This window comes from Camarhynchus parvulus, chromosome 5 (assembly GCF_901933205.1).
Source record: "Camarhynchus parvulus chromosome 5, STF_HiC, whole genome shotgun sequence".
In the NCBI taxonomy this organism is placed as follows: domain Eukaryota; kingdom Metazoa; phylum Chordata; class Aves; order Passeriformes; family Thraupidae; genus Camarhynchus; species Camarhynchus parvulus.
In genome coordinates, this window is record NC_044575.1 from 45,275,728 (window position 1) to 45,298,163 (window position 22,436).

The 22,436-nt window shown below is 39.7% G+C and overlaps 2 protein-coding genes across 3 annotated transcripts in view; one reads left to right on the plus strand and one right to left on the minus strand.

Moving 5' to 3' along the window:
* RPS6KA5 (ribosomal protein S6 kinase A5) overlaps window positions 1-14,839 on the minus strand; it is a 67,902-nt gene extending 53,063 nt beyond the window's left edge. Inside the window, exons 1-2 of the mRNA XM_030948632.1 lie at window positions 14,322-14,839; window positions 3,523-3,594 (exon numbers count right to left, since the gene is read on the minus strand). Coding sequence (XP_030804492.1) covers window positions 3,523-3,594; window positions 14,322-14,385 — 136 coding nt within the window. The 5' untranslated portion in view covers window positions 14,386-14,839. The remainder of the gene's footprint in view (window positions 1-3,522; window positions 3,595-14,321) is intronic.
* A 180-nt stretch (window positions 14,840-15,019) lies between these two features.
* DGLUCY (D-glutamate cyclase) overlaps window positions 15,020-22,436 on the plus strand; it is a 48,419-nt gene continuing 41,002 nt past the window's right edge. The window contains exon 1 of one of the 2 annotated variants that reach the window (XM_030950480.1): window positions 15,020-15,113. The gene's annotated coding sequence lies outside the window, so the exon portion shown is untranslated. The remainder of the gene's footprint in view (window positions 15,114-22,436) is intronic. The other variant, XM_030950481.1, reaches the window with a different exon arrangement.

Consider the following 22,436-nt stretch of genomic DNA (forward strand, 5'->3'; position numbering starts at 1 on the left):
CTACAGTGTTTTTCTTATTTTAAAAACACACTTTCAAAGAATGTAGCAAATAAGCCAAGTGGTTAAAAACATATTTTCAAAGAATGAAGCAAATAAGCCAAGTGGGCGTGCATAAATCAACACAGCCACCTTCTCCTGTTGTTCCTTTCCTGGCTTTGGGAAGCAATTAGATTACTTTGCTGTAAAGTAACCTTCTTCTATAGAAGAGACTCTAGTTTTCTTTGTTACAGGAAGAAAAGCTTTAACTGAATAGGAGGGACAAGCTGGATACACACACATGGACAGGAAATCTGAAAATTCAATATTAGCAAGGCTACAACAGTAACAGAAAGAGAAAAGGATTTATCCAATTTCAATATACTACTCAGTACACTGACTAGAACATGGGCCAGTCAGAAGCCAAGCCAGTAAGAGTTTGTTCCCAAAGTAACAAGTACACTATTAATAGCTTCATTAACAGTGTCATGTCTCTCATTTTACTGATGTAAAGTGCTACTGATTTCTTCAATAAGTTTATTCTATTACTATCCCCTAATGCAACATAAAAGGATCCAACTCAGACTTTCACTTTCTTGTCTTCCCACTGAGACTCAGGTCAAAAGATGAAAGCATATAGTATGATACAATTTTATACCAAAAAAGCAAAATATAACAAGCATGCTTCCAATTGAGTGTATATATTAGAAGAAAGCAGACAAAAGAATGTAAGAAAGCAATTCAAATAAAGAAAATAGTAAGTATGAAATTATGGTAAGCCATGGCATGAAAAAAAGTTATGAAAAAAATGGCTTCCACAGGAGAAAATTCAACACACACAGATACTATTTCTAATAATCTTAAATATCTGTATTTTTAAAACACAAAGCTTAAAAATTAAGATTTAAATAAACCTTCACTGCTGTTACTTGAAAAGAATCACCTCTGAGTCTGTAAGAAACTACCACAATTACATACCCTTAAGCAAGGTATCATTTAATTTAACATGTTTTAAGTATCTTCTGTGGTTATTCCAGTTGCTTCGTGGCAGAATGTTGTATTTAAAATATTGTAATTATTTCAACAGCATCTACAGTCATCACTTAATGTAACTGTGAGGTTTCAACACATTCTCCCTTGCATTAGATCAATTAAATATTTGTTTGAAAATACTGCATGCTGCATAACTCCACAGTGAAACATTTTAAAACAGCATCACTTTTTTATTGAGCATTAGTTATGTGACCTAAAAGCTCACACCAGGATAAAGCTTTCACTGCCAGAGTAAAGGTGGCTTGTCTCTATTTGCTTATAGCAATGACCAGAATGTTTCTCAAGTTAGGAAATGAAACTTCATCAGCAAAACATCTTAGGAAGGTTGCAGAATCTCTGCTACTGGAGACTTGTAAGAATGAGTCACCACCAGGGGTGATGCAGGTGTAACTGACTCTGTCTTGGGCCAAGCTATTAAGGCACCTCTTCGAGGTCTGACCTCCTCAGAATCCTCTTTTCAGCAACTCTGTGTGGCAGCAAACATTGGCAGCTAGCAGATGGTCACTTACCAAAAGCAAAAGGAACTAGCTCCATTCTGATCAGGTCGCTGGCATTTAATGACATCCAGTAATTAGCAAGCAGCAACCTCTGACACATCTAGTACATGAGTCTTAGCTATCATAGACTTGAGACTGAACAAAGCTTCTTGACTGCCCTGATGGTCCAGATTTCTGAAGCAAAAACCTCAGGCTATGAGCAAAACTGCATATCAAAAAACTGAAAAATAAAAACAAATAACAAAAAACCAAACACCACAACAAATGCCAACTACTCTTCCTAAAAATGCCATTTCCAGGATACCCAAGGAATCCTTGGATTCCTAAAGCTTGAGGAATCTTTTAGATTACACAAAGATTAGATCATCTTAGACAAAAGACATTTCTGGAGCAGCAAGACTACTAGAGCAGGAGGAAGTCCGACAGGCATGCTTACTCAACTTCTTTTTTTTACTTCACACACACACACAGAGTCAACCTCATTGTCAACCCACTGAAGTAGCCTTTTCTGAAAGGGGTCCCTCAAAAATTATCCTAGTAACCCGAGTGAACAGAATAGCTTTGCACTGCCAGCCTAACAATTACCTGCTATGGTTAAGAGTATTCCAGGCCAAGAAAAATTTGGCCAATCTGCTCATGAAGAAAAGAAGGCATGGGAGGCAGCAATGAATGACTGACAACAGTTTAACAGTAAGACAGGCTGTTTCAGAGGTACTGCCTAAAGACAAGAGGAGGTCAGGCTGCTACTCGTCTGAACTTGAAGACTGACCCTTATCAAGCCACAAATTTACTTTGTATCCCAAATGCAAGAGTTGTAACACTAGCGTGATCTCAGACCAATGGCAAATGTAACAAAATTTTAAAAATTTACAAATCCAGCCAATGTTTCCATCAGCAGGAGAGAAAGACATCCTCACATAAAGGCATAATTGTTTATAATTTCATTTCTGTCAACCCCACTCAGATCCACACTGACCATTTCAAAAAATGATTACTTCTACCTAGGAATATGCAATATTTATCTATGAATATTAAAGCTTTCTTGATCTACCTCTATTTAAATTTAACAGCAAGGTTTCAGTTTTTTAGTATGTAAAATTTAAACTTTAAAAACTTTACTTCAGAAACAGAAAAACATCCTCACAGGTGATTTAACAGCTTAATTAATTTCTAAAAGAATCTATATGAATTACAGCCTCACTGCTAGCTATTAATGGCTGATAACACCCAAAAATTTAATATCATTTAACTAGCATAAAACACCTGCAGACCTTGATGACAGTCCACATTCATGATTATCCCAATCTACTCAACAATGCATCTGACTTAATACTCATCAAAAAATAAAAAAGCATAAACACCCTAAAAAGAATACAAGCCATTAGTCTTGTCTGTATATGGGGCTGTGTATCTCTTTAGCAAAAAAGAAACAAAGTTTTTTTTTATTACAGTCAGTAATCCTACAACAAGTTAAAAATCTCCAACATTGTGCTGAAACCCACAATACAACAATGAACATTTTTCAAATAGGAATATGTTCAATATTCACCTAGGAATAAAAAATACTAGGATCTGACTAGGACGGAGTTATGGAGCCAACAGCAACCCTAAAACAGATTAGTTAAAAAATGGAGCATTCTATTTAATAATGTATCAAAATTACTGGGTTTTTTCCCCCCAAAAAACCCCCACACTGTAAATTCACCATAATTATCAAGACCATGTCTCAACACAGATTAAGTTTTTCACAAACTATATTAAATTGTCACAAATTTTCAACCATATGTTTTCTTTTTTCCAAAAAATGTGCTGTGTTACAGCATGTGACCTCCAATTTTGCATATCTGTGAAAATAAAAATTGAAAAAAATATGCTACGCAATACAAAAGTGCTATCTTCCTAAAGAATGTTCCAATTACCAAAACCTCAGCAAGAAAACAAAATCATACATAAGAGTAATGCTTCCAACATTTAACTTAAAAATAGTGCATCTTACCCCCTGTTCCAAGAACTTTCAGGAGCTCAAAGTTTTCAATGCCAACTTTCTCTGCATGGCCTGTTAAATTTGCTGAAGGGAAAAAAGAAAAAATCACATCAGATATGTAGTACAACAAAACATCACTCTGACATCTTACTACAGCCCCAGTAAAACCAAGTTAGCAGCTGAATTAAATAAGCAGTGCTAAGAAGACATCCCAATTTCATACTGTATTCAACTTGAAAAGCAAGGGGAAGCAATTTTCTTGCTGCCATCAGTGTACCCAAAGGTGTAAAATCCCAGAACAGTAATTGAAGCCCATCTAGTCTGTATCCACTATCTTCCAGTGTATCGCTGGGCACCTCTGAAAAAAGCCTGATTGCTGTCTGTAACTATGTGATTGGAGATTACAGCCAAGGTGGAACTGGACTATCTCTTAGCCCTAGCACCCTAAATACACTTCTTTTTTTTTGGATTTTACTCTTTTTGGATTATATAGTGTATGGGATGACAAACAGAACTCCAACAGCTGTTCATGCATTTAACATAGGATTGTTAAAGACTCTCCATTAGTATCAAGTAGAAATTACCTTAAGTCTACATAACTCATAAGTATGGAAAAATTTAAGCTGCTACAAAGTAGTGTCATTTGTTGCACAGTCTGGAAGCAGGAGGTTCTATGTTATTCAAAGAGGGTACTTATTTTGGGTACTTATTTTGTCTAACATACATTTTTCTAAGCAGGATGTAAAGACCTCTGTTTGTAAAAAGGGATTTTGCAGGGTTGGTTTATAGTTTATTACCTTTTTTTTAAATTTCCTAAGCTCCTATAAGAAAGCCTTAAGCTGTTGCCATTTTTTCTGTCTTTGATTCCTGTCATACTATTATGCATCCATTTGCATCAACATGACTACAAACCATGCAGCAAAAGCCCTCACTGAAATGATCCAGGCTAAAAAGCAGCAAGACAATAAAGTAACTAACCTTGATAATTCACGTACAAGTTCAGTTCCCTGATCCACTTTACTGAGCAGCTTCATAAGCACAACAGCATCAAGTAGCGAGTCAATATGCACCACAGGAGCTGAATGAAGCTCACTGTACTGCTCCTGATTGCAAACAGAACAAATACTCCTGCTAGAGCTACATCACAGTAGTAAGAAGACAGCTCTAAGGAAGGCACTCTCCTGTGCCAATAAAGGAGTTATAGCAAGTAAGGCAAACTGAGCTAGTGTCTGTATAATTAGGGTATGTTCTGTCACAGAAGGTAAATTGTCTCCAAGCAATTTAATATTACATATTACTCTTCTTAACAAGTACTGAAAATGGTACTCAACACACACAGTTTTAAAACACCATCTTTCCTGCCAGGGACATCAGAAGTCACAGGCTATTCTAAAGAGACCAGGGTTAGAGTATCCATTTTTTAATGAAGGAGTGGACATCACTGAAGAGATTCAGGACACAGAACTTCTCTGGACACCAGCTAAGTGCTGAACTTGGGGTGGGAAGAAAGTTTTCATTTCAAAAGCCACCAATTCCACAATGGACTACTCCAGAAAGGTTTCACTACCTCACATCCTTCAAGGGCGTCAGCAGAACGCTTTTCAATTACACACCCTTCTACAAAGTAAAACAGTCACTTAATCCTACCATATTCTTGGAACTGAATATGGTGGGATTAAGGAAGTTATAGGAAGAGTGGAACCCAGAGAAATGCTGCTTCTCCAGGAACATGCTGAATATTTGCAGTGCTGGCTGCGATCCTAAAATGAGATTAAGTCTTAAAACTCAATCTATTAATCTAAACTGGACCATAAACTCACATTCAGTAACACTAGTAAAACCTTTTCCACTTTCATGAGGCTACACAATAAAAAGCTGAGTGCTATCTAGTTTGAATTATTATGTAGTTGTTTCAATGTGAGTTGTAATTTTGCACTTTCCCCTTAATTCCATTTTTACTTCCACTCAGTGTGCTTAATGGCCTTATCCTAAAAAAAAAATAAATCTTGAAGGTTACTGTAATATTATTTTCTTAATAAAAGGAGAAAATTACACCACAAATAAGCATATGATAACTGCAAAATAAGACCCACCTCATTCTTTTTACATTATACTGAGGAAAAAAGCCATCCCACAAGACAGCTAAAGGATGCTGCATAACACACACAAGTATGACAGGACACTTGAGACAAACTCTCTCACAATTACTCCCTACAAAGCAAGAAGTAAAATTATCCTTCATTAAAAAATAGGAATAACAAATCTTCAAAGCTGTAAGAAAAGACGAACAATTCCCAGAAAGTGCTCCTCCCAATGTTGCCACATGGCAATGGTTTTGCTCCAAGAGGCTTAGTTGCAGTGCTCAGTCCATCTCTGAAGTCATACTGCAAAGAAAGCAAGCTGAAGGGCCTGTTTCTGCCATTTTCTAATAACCCTCCTAGAGCAGTCCTTTGCCTTCATCTGTTGAAAGCAGGTGCAGCACTTTGACACTCTAGCAGAGACGAAATGCAGCAGGATAAAAGTTGTTATTCCAAAATTTCCTTCAACCTGCTTTTGGAAGCATAAATCTCAAAAGATCCATTATTCTATTCACCACTCACTCCCAGGAACCTGAATGACCATTTCTTGAGGACCTTTCACCAGGGATGCTCTCTGCAGTTACAAAACTGTTTCAAAACTGAGGATTTTAAAGGCTTGCAATGAGACCACTACTACTGCTACAACTGACAGAACAGTGAAAGGCTTCTCACACCTCACAGACATCACTGTGCTGGAAATGGTGTCGGAACCCAACAACTGCCTGTGCAAAATGCACAGCCATCTGCAAAGACTGCAACGGGATGTACATTGGTGAACAGAAAGAAACAGAAAATTTACTTCTCCGTGCACTTTTCCTTCAAGTGTCTGGACACATCAGCTGAAGAAGTGCACCAAGGAATGAAACAAAGTTTGGATAGGAAGAGAAGCACTGCCCAAGTCAACAAGATGAGAGTTTCTCCACAAATAATGTGAAGCTACACATGACACTAAAAAGGGATGGTTGTACATAATGGGAAGGAAAAAAGCTAACAAATCCCCTTGGAGATTAGCTCACTGCATACTGGCACAATTAGAAGAATCCTGCATTTACTAATATTCTATTGCAGTCCATACCAATCAGCATTGAACCAACACGGTTAAAGAGAGTATGCAACTGAGGGCAACAGCAAGAGATAACACATCAACTCAGAAAAAAATAGCAAATGGAAAGCCAGGACATCATAGCACCCACAAAAATAAAGAGGAAACAGAGATACTAGTCACCATCATCATCTCTGAAGGCAGGAAGAAAGGAAATATCCAGAAATACTACCACTGCAAAGACAAGCCTCCCTCTACATGCAGGGACACCAGTGCACAAAGACCAGAGCTGTCATTTTCAGTCCCCTGGAAACAGGGCAGCCTGTCTATCCAGACTGCCAGTTCTCCTTGATGGAGGATCTCCAGATGATGTAAGAGACATCACTGTCATCTGCACTACACCTGAACTTTGAGAAGGCCAAGACTGAACTAAGAACAATGCAAGCTGGTACTGTGCAATGATTCTGTAAGCTTTTAATTGCACTTCTAAGATCTTGAGAAATAACATTTCAACAGTGTTTGTTTTCAAGTTAAAATGTGCTCTGTCCTCTGCTTCTGGACCCCACTGCACACAGGTCTTGAAGCAAACAAAGCTAGAGTTTCCTCTACTGAACTAGATTGAGCTCTGCCTGAAAGTTGAAACTTGTCTCTGCAACACAAGACCAATTCTTCAGTTTCATTGAGCAGAACAATGAACCTCAGGCAATTTTAACAACAGAGAAAACAAGGAGGAAAACTAAACAGAAGACATTCCGCAATACTCCAAATATTAGGTTGCCATGTCTAGTATCAGTATCAACTTGATCTTAAACTGTTACTTCAGAGAATGGCCCATCCCCACGCACGTAACAGATCTACTGAGGTCACAGCATCAAAGAACACATGTTGTTTTATAACTTGTATGTTTATGCCTTACTCAGAGTGGAGAGAGGGTGCACACTCCTTTTGGGGGGAAAAAAACCCTGACACCATGCAACAGAAACTATGCAACTATTTTTTCATTAGACACTGAAGAAAATGCATATGTTATACTGTTTATCTGCTATATAGTTATACTTTTATCTGCTATATAGTAATACTTTGTTACTGTTTACAGCAACTAGAACTATTTCTGAAGGAAGTAAAAGTATCCTGAAGTCCTTGTAATCTGAGAGGCCATTGCCACCAAGTAAGGGTCAGGTCATTGAACAAGAGCCCCATTTAATCAGCTCAGGGTACTATCTTACAAGCTTAAAGTGGAATTTAAAAGTATAACACCTTAAGAACATTTTTCTTAGGCAAAAGAAAGAATGTAGAGTAAAAGTAAAACACACATAGAGTTCTGAACTCGTGAAAGAAAATAATATGCAGTTCATGTTGCTCTGAACTCCAGGGTATCAGTTGAGGTAACTGGGCTGGTAACTGCTGATTCTCTAGAATATTACATGTTTAAGGGTAAGACCACCTGAGCTGAGAAAAAAAAATTGAAAACTTGAAAAACATTTGGAAAAAACTCAAGCTCTCACAAAGCTGCTGATCCCATTCTAGAAGGTTTGGAAGCCAAACTTTACACAGTCAAAGATGACAAAGACCTCTGAAGTACCAGCCTATATAGTATGTATACATGTATGTATGTACATGCATACATGTATACTGCATGGAATACAGTACGTGGAAATTCAGAAGCATAAAATGCTGTGGAAAACACAATAAGAAACTGTCACTACCATCATGAAAATAGAAGATAGACTATCCCACCAAAGATATTACTTGCATATAGAAAGCTGAAATAAATATAAAAGGCCAGACATTTGAGATTAATGACACAAACGTGGTAGTCTGGACCAGAAACTGCTCCATGTTAAGATCCATTTGCATTCAGCAGCAGCCCTTTTTCTCTTACAGAGGTGACTTCATGAGGTTTATCATTACTGTGAGCTGAATCACTATGAGGTCACCAAGATTGAACCCTGAGGCACCTCCATGGTCAGCTAGAAACTTAATGTGTAGCAACACTCTATGCCACGTAATTGCAAAAAAAAAAAACCAAACAAAATGTAATTAGACAAGATGCTAATGAATAAAATTGCTACAGATAATCTAAAGCTGAAGGGAGGTGAAACAATCAGATATCTAAAGGTTGTGCATATCTGCTCAAACAAAAATTATATCTAAGTACGAGACATGAATCAACTTCAGGTTTTTTCTATCATTAGTAATGAATGAAATAATTTACAAAAATTCAGTCACAGGCACTTTGGACACAACATCAAAAGTAACAGAATACAAATTAATTTATCAACAAAGAAAGAGCAACTGATAACTTACATGCTGATGGAAGGTATTTACATATTTGGTTACGCAGACATTAACAAGAAAACTTAAGAATTATCCTCTCCCAGGTAAAGCTTTTATAACCATCTATTCCAGACAGTATAAAATATTTACAGGTGTCCAGGAAAATGAGAAGAGGAAACAGTCACAATAGACCCCAAAACAAAACACAAATCCAAATAAACTGACTGCATGTAACGTGAGTCTTTCACAAACCAGTCTGCCTATCTACAGACTGAGTCAGAAGCAAAGAAATCTCAGTAGAACTTGCACTGTTGGGATTCTGTAGGGGGGAGGAGACAGAGAGCACGTTTACCATAAGATACCAAATTATCAACGTTGGGGATACAACAGAAATATTTACGTGAAAAATATATTGGGAAAACATCCTCAGATACCCAGGCCTTGTCATATGGTTAAGGAATTTCAGCAAGTGTTCTTTGAACTGCCTTCTGAATAAAATTCTAAGATGTATTAACATGGCATGTAAGTCTCCTGATCCTTTTGTGGAATCAAGCACGAGCTTTTCAACCATCACATTTAGAATACATTGGATCAGAGCTAATAAACAGGCTGATATGAAGACTGCATCTATTAGTCCTCATTTATATTACACATTGTACAGAATATCACTTTAACAATGACAGCAAAATGGTCAGTTGTACCAGACCCTTGGACAGATCATTTTAGCCAGGTTTGTTGGATTCCAAAGCCTGGAGGGAGAAAAGCAAACAAACAAAAAAGTCCCACTCAACAAAAACAAACAAAAAGCCACAAACACAACCCAGGAAAGATCAATAGTTGTCCTTTTTCATAATCAAGGCTACCAGAAGATAAATAACAATAAATTTCTGGACTACAAAGAATTTTTAGAAAATATTGATTGTGTAAAGAGTAAAATCCAGAGTTTTAAGCTGTATTAAAGATGATTAATAAACTTAAAATATTCTATGTAGTTCCCACAATCCAAGAAAACATATATTTTAGCGTTCAAAAGAGAAAAGTAGAAGCAAAAGCAATCCAAGCTTTGAAATAGCCAACTATTAGTACCTCCTGATCCCTAAACAATATACAAAATTATTGTTATTATTTACATATTATATAATATTATTTTATTATATATATTGTTGAGTATGTAATAAAATATTACATCGGTATATTGTAAGTAAAAAACAAAAAAAAAATCTGTCTTACAGAAAATTTGATTTTAAAAGAATCTTTCAAGTCTCATAAAGTTTCCTTTTAAAAAAAGAAAAAATAAAGTACTCCACAGGTGCCAGATGTACCTCCACAGTGAAGGTTGAATTCACCATCCAGTGCATGATCCATCATGTTTTTTATTCATAGGAATTTTCACAATTCCCTAGAATGTAACATGAACCTTCTAGTTTACAAATAAATCCATTCTAATTGAAGATCCCATTCTAGAAGCTATAATGAAAAATTTCCAATATTAAACCCTATAGATAATCCACGTATTTATTTTCTGAAGACTTTTATAGTTTCATACTGAATTATTTTTGACTCAAGGGGAAGTTCCAAATTCCTGTGCCTTTGGAGTTCTGCAGGCTGTTGCTACACGAACTTCTGGGCTATACATGCATGTCTGGCAAACTGCAAACTAAAGCAAGTTCTTTAGCCTAAAGATTGTGATAACATTAAAACTGATACTGATAACATCCAGTATCCTCTTCAAAACAGACTTGCTAAAAGGAAACGAACAACACTTTGCTATTGTAAAGAAAAACAACCAATGCATTTAGACCCCACTGCCCATACAGTCACAGAATGTCTCAAGTTCTCTTCAAGATCCCAGTTTTGGTAATCTCTGCCTCTCCCTGGGCAAAGCAGAGGGTTCAAAAGCATGCCACAAGATGGGCAACCTCCTGCCAGTCACTCACACACACTTAAGGTATAGGATCCTTTGACCCTTTTATCCAGAAACAAGAGGAGGTGGGGACGAAATCTCACTCTTAACTGCTCGGTTTCCTTCTTATCTTCTGACATCACAACAAGCCTTTTCTTCTCTTTCCATATCCTTATCTATCATGTAAAATGTTTTCTCTGATAGGCTTTATGTTTGCCATTGTTCAGTTCTGAAGCATTACCAAGCAACAGAAATGTTAAGATGCAACAATGTCCTTTTTTTGGTGTAAACAATATGTATTTTCTAAGGTCTGCAAAAAGATTAAAAGTTGCATTAACTCAAAGTTAGCCCTCAAAAAATAAAACCTTTCCCTTTACAAGATTCCAGAAATAAACGCTAAAGAAAAACATCATTTTCTTATTATTTTCACTGGAGAGATTCAGTGAGAATCAGAGAGAGTCACCACTTCCTACTATTTCAACTTTGGCATATTTTTGCTTCTACTTCCTGAAAAGCGATTCCACTTTCCCCAAAGACTCATTTTCCTTCCCAAAGTGAGACAAGAAAGACAGTAACTATTCTGAAGTGGCTGAATTATGAGCCTTCTATTAAGAACAAAAAGGGTTTGGTGTTAGGAAAAGAAAAAAATTTAACAAATACAATTAGAAGAATATCACGATTAAATGACATATGTCCTAAAAGTCACTGCTCTATCCTATCTGCAAAACATCATATATACACACACAGAGCAGTACCCAGTATTTGTAACAAGCACATCACATGCTATCACACAGAGGCAACTCAAGTGTTCCTTCCCTATCACAGACCCAATCTACATGCCTATCAAGTGATGTTTTTGCAGCAATTACTTTTTGGTCATACAACAGAGGAATTTCAGGGCTCTAAGTCTATGACATAAAAAGCTAAAATTAAACCTGACCCTACATATCAAAGCCAGCATTGTAATTTTGAAGTTTAAAAGAAGTCAAGCCGTGGTACAATAGGGTTAACAATCAGCTGGTCTATGCAGAAACAGCACTGCATACGCTCTAACTTAATGCATTTTCATATGCCTCCATAGTTGCTTGGAGCTAACAACAATCATCTTTTTCACTCTTTAAGAGCCTCATTTCATCTTAAATTCAAATTCAAAAGTATGTTCACTTACTCACTAGACCATAATAAAAGCCTGTCCCTAACTCATTTAACACTTTTAAAGCAATCCCAAGACCATGTAATTGCAAATGCAAAGTGTAACTATGGGTTTACCTGCATTCAGTTGATTTGAATTAGTCAGCTTGTTACCGTGGGGTTCAAGTAACAGCTACCAAAATATGAAAAGACACTCCCTTCTCAAAGAAGACACTATTTCTACTACAATAGTAAATTCTTTCAAAGCACTCTGGAGACTAACCTCTTTTTCACCTGCAAACTGACAGCTACTTTCAGTCTGTAATTCTAAATTATTAAATTAGTCACAGAGCTAGCAGCATCAAAGAAAGAACACAGAGATCAGGGAAACACTGGAATCTAAACAAATTGCACAATAAAGGATACTCATTATATAGAACATATTTAGGAACAACAAAGATCCACTTGCTCCAAATTCTAGTTCTTGCCTCTCCTCTCACTTGCTTTCCCAAAATGAAGAAAAATTAAATAATCATCCTGCACATGCTTTAAAGATGTGGTGTGTTGACCCTAGTCGGCAGCTAAGCATCCACACAACCAGACCCAGTACAAAAAAACCTTTGAACATCCAAAGTATCCTATACCTTTATGTATTTCTGTATCAACAGAAGCTGACTGCAACTTTTCTCCTCAAATTATTGTATCTCTGTGCATTGTATAGAGAAGTCCTGAACTAGTATCTCCATACGTCTTGCATAGCAATGACACTATTGACACCTCCAGGAGTAGGAGTCTCCCAGGAGTACATGACAGAGCAGCTCCCTCCTCCACCCTAGTGCTCCAGAAATAGACAAGTCATTGCTAGAAAGCATTTTTCAGAAAGCAGAATATTCTAAACTGAATATGGAGAAGAGAACAGGGAGGGGAGAAGCAACTTATTCCTACTAAATTGAATTTCAGAAGCTTAAAAGACAAACAAGGTTGAGGATTTTTAAAATAAAAGTGAGAATTGGTACTTCATACAGCTATATATGTGATCAGGATTAAAATCAAAGTTGCTTATTATGCTACATTGTTTACTCCTCAAACTTTAAATAACAACCCCTCAGGGATATGTGTTCTCAACCTTTATAAAAGAAATATAGAAAAAAAGAGACATAGTTATGTAAATATATTGAATAAATGTGACCCATTTCCTTTCCCCTTACCTTTTCCACACTTAAATTTAGCAACACCTATCGAGACAACTATGTTTTCCAGCAGCTCCTCCTTGAAAGAAGGAAACTGCAGTCCCTTCTATCTCTGTAGCTATCAAGAGACCGCCTTTTTTTTTTTCTTCCCTCCTCCTCGCCCGCCAAGCAGCGGTGACAGCCGTGTTCCTCTGGGGCAGCTCCCCCGATCCCAGGGCCGAGGGACAGCGGGGCAGGAGGCAGAACGCCACCGAGGGGACCCAGCACCACCACCTGCCTTTACATCGGCCCGCTCGAGAATGTCAAATACATTAACCCGGCCAGCAGCCCTCCCAAACTTTTGCAGTGAACGGCATCATATGCTCACTCTCACTTCACCATGGAGAAAAAGATGATGAGAGAAAGGGAATGAAGGACACGGATTAACAGCACCTTCGTTGTTAATCAATACAGAGAATATACATTCTGATTGTGTTTTACACGCTCGTCTAAATTGACCTTAAAATTTAGATTTACTGCAGTGTTCAAGTTGCCTGGAAACTTCTGAGAAGCAGAGAATCCCTACTAAAAAGAAATAAACACAACAACGGAGGATTTCTGTTGGATCTTTAAAGGTCATACATATTTCACACGTTGAACTACTTCTCCAGAGGGTTGTCAAGTAACTACCGAGCTACAAGAAATCCATAGGCTGAAAACCCAGATAACTCCGTGGTTACGTGTTGGCACATTCCCTTCCCTACAATTCCGGCATTTCACCGAGGTCAGAGAAAAGCTGTCACATAAAACGACTTCATTTAGGACTGGAACAAACCGCACCCCCACAACATAGCTATAGAAGTCGATCAAACACATAACTTACAAAAAAATAATGTTTGTAAGAGAGCATGGCTACCCTTTATCTCCTTCAAAAGCGTCAAATAGCACCAGGAAGTGGGACAGGGAAGCCAGGCATGGAGCAGAAGCCGAAGTGAACTACTTTTTTCAGAAATAAGAGAAGGCCCCCTCCCCGCCCCCATCGTACGCGCTCCTGCCCTTATATTCCAGCTCATCCTCTTTTTTCCCCCCGCCACTGAGATTTCCCCACCGACCCCACCAACTCTGTTCGCTCCCTGCTCTGCCGTGTTCCCCTCGGCCCGGGCCGCCCGTGCCCCTCCGCCCCCGCGCGACCCCTGGGCCCGCCCGCTCACCGTTCCTCAGCTCGTGCTTCACCGTGAGGAGCGGCAGCTCCGCTTCCCCCGAGGCTCCCTCCATGTCCTCGCGGGCGGCTCCGCCGCCCCTGCTGCTCCCGTGAGGGTGAGAGCGGTGGCGGGGAGATGTCACCTGGCCCGAGACGGCTTCTATTTTCCAGGGGCGCTCCGGGGCACAGGAGCCATGCAGGCGCGCTGGGGTCTGCCGCTCTCCCCTCCGCCTTGTTGGAAGCCGGGTGGGAGGTGGGGCGGAGGTGGGGGCAGAAAACCCCAAACCTACACCGCCCAACAACAAACAGTTATTAAAATCTAGGGAGGCACACGCACGACGGCTTCCCTCCCCAGGCGCTCAGAACCAGCCCATGTCCTTGCGCCTCCCCTCCCCCGGGCTCCGGCCGCCCTCCCCGCCCGACAGCGGGGAGCGGAGCCGAGCGGAGCCGAGCGCGGCCGGGATAGGCTGAGCGGCGCGGGGGGAGGAGGTGGGAACGCCGCGGGGAGCGGCTCCTACTCAGGCGCGCGCGCCCCCTCCCTCCCCGGGCCGGGCGCTCATTGGCCACGCGCGCCCGCGAGCCCCGGCGGCCGTCGGGCAGAGAACGTTCCCCGCGCGCCGCCCCCGCCCTTCCGCCGAGCGCCGCGCGCCCCCATTGGCTCGGAGGCTGCGCCAACCGCCGGCTCCGCCCCCCGCCTTCCCCCCGGCCCCTCTACTCCCCGATGTTGTTTGTAAACATTCCCGCCCGCCTCTCCCGCTGACCCCCGACCCTCGCGGGAGGGCGGGCGCTGGGCTGCCGAGAGGTAAGGCACGGCGCTGATTGACCACTGGAGCTGGCAATCACCTGAGGGAGGGGCCATGGCGCCCTTCCTCGCCTTACGGGCGGGTTCCATCGTACTCGAAGGGGGGAGCGGCCGTGGGCTGACCCACTCGCCGTGGCGGCCGGGGGGTAGCCGGGCTCCAGCCTAGCGCGGGGATGCGCAGCGAGATGGGAAGCGGGGTATGCCCGCGGGAGGATGCGGCGGGGCAGGGAGCAGCGAGGCACAGCCGGGACGGGAAGATTCCCGCAGAGCCCCAGCTGCCTGCCCGCTGAGTCCCTGCCGTCCCACACGGGAGGCGTGGGCGGTGCGTGCGGACTCGAGGCGGCGGCTGCGGCACCCACATCGACAGGGCCGCCTGCAGCGGTGCACGCAGGGGCCCCGCCCGTTGCCGCCTTCCCCTCGGCCGGGGCCTGGAGTGGGCGGTGAGCGCAGTGGCCTCTTGGGAGGTGGAAGAGGCCGCATGTACTGAAGTGAAACCAGCCTTGGTGATCGCTGGAAGGGCGCACGGCCTGCAGGGTTCTCGCAGCTCAGGAGGTGCCTGGCAAGGGCTTGCTGGTCGCAAGATAGCAGTGGGTGAGCTTGCTGGGGCCGTACATCCATGTGCCCCATTCACCTTGCCTTGCCTGGGTCGCGTTCATCTGGTCCCTTCAGCTGCGAGGGAGACGCTGTCCTTGCAGAGGCTTTGATAGCGTTGTTGGGGGAGATACGATACAAAACATATCAGATCTGTTCATCTCAGCTAAGCCGCTCAGTCTGTTACGTTTTGGAGGCAAGCTGGTGTTTCTAAAGCTGTCCTCATTTCCTTGCAACAGATAACTCAAATGACTTTTCTCTCTATTTCTTCTTTACAGTAATTTCTGACTTGTTGCTCTTGAATGTCACTGCTTCTATCCTTACACACAAGCTGCTAATTCACAATGCCTTGTCTTAACAGTATTGTTCACACAGTCTAATTAAGTTGCATCAAAGTTCAATGAAATAAAATCTTATGTTAATCCATTATTCACATTCGAGTATTAAATATTTGTGTGTTTGTACACATATATGTAAAAAATGCATGTACATGTATACGCTTCTGCAGTTTCCTGTGGAGAGATTTGAATTTGGCTATTTAAAGTCGGTGGGAGTTTCTGCTTCGTAATTGTTTATATACCAGACCTCAGGTTCAGGGTGCCTATGCAGTTGTCATCCCAGAAATTAATAATACTACCTAAGGGTTTCATAGTATTTTTTGTTAAACTTTTGAAGGTGCTTCCCCCAAGCACTACACCTGTTCTGTTGAGAGATCTCAACCATACGCCACAGGACGTATGGCACACACATAACTCCTCCAAAAATGTCCATCCAGTTACTGCCTTTCCACCAATATTATATCAAGACTATAAAAATAAAAAGTCTGAACATGGGAGATGTTTTCAAACTGGAAAATACTTGATTCCCTAACTTTTGTCACTTGTTTTTAGAAGCATCGCTATTGCAGAGAAAGTAAGTATTATACAAAAAATATAGTATTAAACAATAAAAGGGAAAATGGAAACACTAAACTGATTAAATTATTTATTAATTAACTTATTATTAAATTAATACGTTTTTGCATCTTTGTAACTGATGGCTCCAGTGTACATCTGGTGGGGACTGTGAGATTTACTTATTACAAGGCGTAACAACCACTTCTGATTATTCCATGTCCCAGATACTAGAGTTTAAAGAGCCTGGTGCTATATTTCATCCAGTGGCTCTACTAGCCTACACTTGGACTTACTGTCCCTGGCAGCCTCAGAGGAGAGAAGCTGAAATCTGACTCCATCTACCAGTACTCAATGTGAGGGGTGCTGGCATTGAGTCCTGTAGTTGTTAATAGTCTTGGTTTCAGATGTTCATAGTTTGACAGACTGTATCTGCTTATTTGACCCAGGTTGAAAATTTCTCCTTTCTAATTTCAGCTAAAACAGCTTTAAAAAATGAGGCAATAGCCCTAAAATACCAAACCAAGAATACTGATCCATGCTGACAATGCATATAATAAAACACAGTGATTATTGTGTATATTTCAGTTTAAGATGTGACTGGCCTTGCAAAGTACTACTGCATGAACTGAAAGTTTTTTATTATCACTGAAGGATCCCCTGATGTACTTGAAACATGGTCATTCCATTAAAAAAATAAAAAATACGATTTTTTACATAACAGTTTCTCCAGTGTTAAAATGTTTTTGCAGTGGGATTCTTGTGTCATGTCCAGGAACAGCAAAGCAGCCCTGCTGAATGCTTGGAAAGAATCCCACCTTTTGACAGACAAAAGAGCTACACTTGCACTGAAATCCTAAACCTCCTGTCAGTAGTCCATGAGTGCAAGACTGTGCTCAAGTTTTCCTTTCAGCTGAACTTTGGGAGCAGTGGAGGGTTAGACTTGGTTGTGTACTTGACATGAGAGTAGATCTACCTTGAGCAGAATGGTCCAGGCATAGTGGGCTGGTGACATTGGCTCCATCATACAGCAGTATCACGTGGCTTTGTGGGTGGCTTTAAAGGACAGAGTTCTGCCAGCCTTAAGGATAGATTGGAATTACAGATAAGTGGAAATATACAGGCTGCATCTGTATCAGAAAATAAAACTGATTAAGACTCATTCTGTAGGTGTCAAGGAAGTGGCATGACTTCATGACTTTTAGCATGATACAGCTAAATTCTTTCCCCTTCAAAAGAGTGGCCTTTTTTTCACTGCCTCCTGGATTTGTTGAGCCTGCCTACCATTACTGAGCTGTGCTAGCCTCCAGCTTGGATGTACAAAGACATTGCCTGGAAGAATACTGGCCAGGGACCCAACCATTCCTGGAAGCATGCCAGCAGTCAGAAGTGTGGATAGTCAGGTGCCAGCACTGATTGGGCCTTTGTCCTGTTTAAGTCACTGCTGACTGTCACAGAGTCAGATGAGGGAGGAAATTTGGCTCAAGCCTGCAGCCAAAGCAGCATGAGAAAGTCCAGGAAGAGTGATGGGCTTAGACCCAGAGGGAGTACAGACTGATCTGTAAGAGTTTTTTTTGTTAGTTTGGAGAAGTAAAACCACCATTGGTATGTTAAGTGTGCTTTTAGAAGTGCAGTTTAACTGACTGAAATTCTTACTTGCATTTAAATACATTTGTGTGTATGCTGCAACACTGAAAAAAACCTACTGTTTGTATGATGTGTATACAATAAATTACCCCTCTGGTATAAAAGGAAAAATATTTGATGTTTAAATGATTAAAAGCTATGGGGCAGTGCAGAGCTACTCATGATCCATCGTGTCAGTGGTTTTTGGTTTTTTAAGCAGCATTTTCATATTCATGTGCACAACCTGACAGGTCAGTCAGCCAACAGTTCAGTGTTTGGGCTGAGCATGTGCTGCAAGTTTGGGAATATGGAGTAACACCATTCTAAAGATAGATGTCCCTTCTCTACCCCACAACACAACTGTTCAAAAATATGCGTATTTACTTGCCATTTCTAATTGTGAAAAGAGGGAGGAAAAAAATGGTGTGGGAAATTCCCACATGGAAAGATATTATTGAGCTTCATTAAAGAAAAAGTGTCACAATATTTTTTTTTTTGGTTCTAAAAGAGGTGGTGTGCCAAGCTGGTTTGAGGGCTGAGGTGAAATTGAAGTGCTCAGTGTACAGACATCTGAGAGGAAATGAGAGAGAAAAAAAAAATAACATGAGTGCTAGAGCTGCATAATTCCAGGGTGCTGGGGCCTCACAGTTTTGAGGTATTTGATTTACTTTGTTTCTGAAGGGGAGCCGCTTATGGAAATTGTAATTTCTATGGAGCTAAAGTTGAATGTGTTTGGTGCTTTCTTATGGTCATTGAATTGTTAAAGAAATAGGTGTTATTTTCAAAGGACAAATTTTGGAAAGCTAGATGATACAAAATGTTCCCCTTGATCACTCCACAGAGAACATTTGCCCTGCAGAAGAAAAAAAGGATCAAATTTTGGAAACCACAAAATGAATTTAGGGAAGGACTCACTGTGAAAGACAAACATGACGTGAAACAGCATTTGTGAGAAATTTTAGTTTAGTATTAGTTCTAGTTTTTAGTTTGCATATCTTCTCTGTGATTTTTATCTTCTGTTTAATCTGAACCTTTAATTGAACAGTCTGTGCTTGATAACTGTCAGAAAAGTAGACTGGGTAGGTATATTTGCTGTAAAAGTATTTTTTATGAAACTGCTCTGGGCAACAGTTTTATCTCTCTAAAACCACTTAATGTTTTTACCATGAAAGGAGAAGTTATGCTAAGCATCCAAGTCTAATAATTCTCTTAACGGAAGTGGTACAACTCTGTCAGGAAGTGGATCTTTTCTTGAAAGAGTTCATTTAAGCATTACTGCTGCTAGGGTCCTGCTTCAGTTAGTATTCATTTCTTCACTGAAAAGTGGTTTATTTTTTTCTTCAGTCACTGTGCAGTTGCAACTACCATAATTACCGGCAGCACTTTGAAAAGTTTAATTACTAAAAGTCTACCTGGTTATAAATGAGGGGAAAAAACTGTCATGTCTCTCAGTTTCTGATGAGGAAGAGGAAAATGAATGAATGCTGTCCAGAGGGGACAGAAAGCAGCACCAGCCATTGAAACAGAAATAGGGGTTTATTTCACTTTTTGAACTGCTAAAACTTCTTAAGGTAGGCAGAAATGGAATTTCTCTTTAATAAAAATAATTGACTTTTGAATCCTTATCCTCACTCATAATAGTTTGAATTTTTTTCAGATTTGTTGGAGGGAACACAAAGGACTGTTCTACATAATGTTGTCATTAAACTTCAGTAATACTGAGTAAACTCAAAGTCCTTTTCAAAAGACCTGCATGTGAATTCTCACTGTTTTGAAAAATTACTGTCAACTTTGGAGAAGGTGACTTTAGAAAGGAGAAGTTAATCAAGGTGATCTGAAAGCTAGTGATGATGAAATTAAAACTTAAAACTCATCATGAAGACTGTGTGTACATTCTGATAGTTGCAGAACTTATGGTTCTGTTTTCCTATTCCAGAGAAGGAAGCATAAACATCAGAGAAAAAAAGTGTTTAAATGGCAGAACCTAAAGCTGTGCATTGTAGTTCTTAAAGAGAGCCTGCAAAAAATGAGTGAAAAGAAGTGCCACATAAAATGAAGGGGGAAGGACAATTTTTGAAAAGCAGAAATGAGAAATAATAAATTAATTTCAACAAATTTTCTTCTAATGATGTATTTAAAGGTATTGTGTTTGTTAAATTACCACAGAGCAAAAAGAGATTTAATGAAGCGAACAATTATTACAGAGGTTCCTTTCCCTTTATCTTGAGAAAAGCTGTCTGATTATTGATTTTGAGCCTATTCTTTGAAATTTAAAAAGATAAGATGGCTCCATGAATTAAAATAATGGAAAAGAAAATCTGGAAACAAGTGGATAAATTAATAATACGTTTCAAATTCAGTTGGTGTATCTCCTGGATTTTGAAAGGAACTTAGAGCTCCTCAGAAAAAATACAAAAACTCCCATTAGTTTCAAGTACTGTATTAGGTGACTGGAAGGCACCTCTTAACATAGAGTATTAAAATATTTTATAATACAATATTATTTAATATAATCAGCATTACAACTAAAAACACCTTTAAAAGGACCAGGAAAATGTTTTGATGAAAGATTTGAAAGATTACCCTTAGTTTTAAAGAAAAAAAGAAACTAAAATGTGTTAGAAAACCAGGAGATAAATATGTTTCTATTAACATGGCCTAGATAAAAAATACTATTGTGAAAAATCAAAAAAGTAGCAAAAAATATGAGAGTGAATTACAAATGTTCAATACATCCAAAAGATGGGGATTTCTAACTTTACCTGCATAATTGACACTGGCACTGTAAATTGCATGACTTAGGACTAGAGCTAACAGGTAACTGGTATTGAAGCAATTCTATAATTTCATTACTGTTTTTCTTAATTTTTTCATCCCATACTGATTTATTTAGATACAGGATACAAACTACGGTATCTCTAGCTCAGCATTGCTGTCTCCAACACTGGCCAGGAGCAGCTGCATAGTGTCATGAGAGTCTGTGGTTTAACAATGCAGTTCCTAAATAAAGACATCCATTTGTTTGCTTTGACTTTGCCATTTGCTAATTTCATCTGATGACCCATAATGATTTAGTTACAAAAGAGTGTGAAGAATTGTTACCTTTTATTTCTTCCATGATTTTTTTGCATCTGTCCCTATTGCCTATTTCATAGGCAAGCCCAGAATATGAAGCAGTAACTTCACCACCTAAAAATATCCAGTAGAATATTTACTGTAGATAATTTGCTCTAGAGGTTATGTGCCAGGCACTTGGAGTTCTTTGAGATTTCAATAAGCCATGCACAGCCTCATTTCTTTCATTTTTCTTAAGTAGAGGACTTCTAGGGGAAACCTAGGTTATTTAAATGTTAGAACACTCCGTTTTAATAATCTTTCTTTTTTAATGTAAAGTGTTTGCTGTGACAGTCTTTGAAGAGGATGTCAAACTCCAGTTGGTCAGAAGGCATTTTACACTCCTTTTGTAAATACTTTGGGATTTGCATTTTCTCTGAAGTGTTAAAGACTTCTATGCAAATAAGTGCCCCATTAAGCAATTTTCATTTGGCTGTCATTTATTAAGCCTGGCTAAGAGTGAGGTTTGGCATCCTCCTTCTTACAAGTCACATTCAAGCTTACTTTTCTGTTGTGACTGCTTCTTAATGTATTGGTGGGAAGCATGACAGCAATGCAGATTATTGACATTGTAAATAACTCTTATTAACTCTGAGGTATTTCAACCCTCTCACCCCCAAGCATTTTTGAGCTTTAATAAAGATTTATACTAGTAACACATCTCTCTACATTTTTAAAAGAATGCATTCTATTCAACCAGATTTTATTCCAGACCAAGCACTGATTACAGAAACTGTTGTCAATTATTTGCTTGCCGTTCAGCTCAGTGTTGCCTTCCTGCAGCTCTAGTGAGATACATCTTCAAACTGGAAGTCAGATGAGGCAAATGCCACAGATTCTTAGAATTACTTGTAACATGCAGAGAAGTTAGTGTATAAATTTGATTAAATCACTTCTTCTCTCAGTCACTGTCTTGCTTTAACCCCAGCCAAGCCCAACCCCCTGCTCACTCACTGTTCCACCAGCACGTTCAGGGAGAGAATTGGAAAGGTAAAAGCTGGAAAACTCATAGGTTGAGATAAAGACAGTGCAATAGAGAAAGCAGAAGCCACACTTATAAGCAAAGCAAAATAAGGAATTAATTCACTGCTTCCCATGG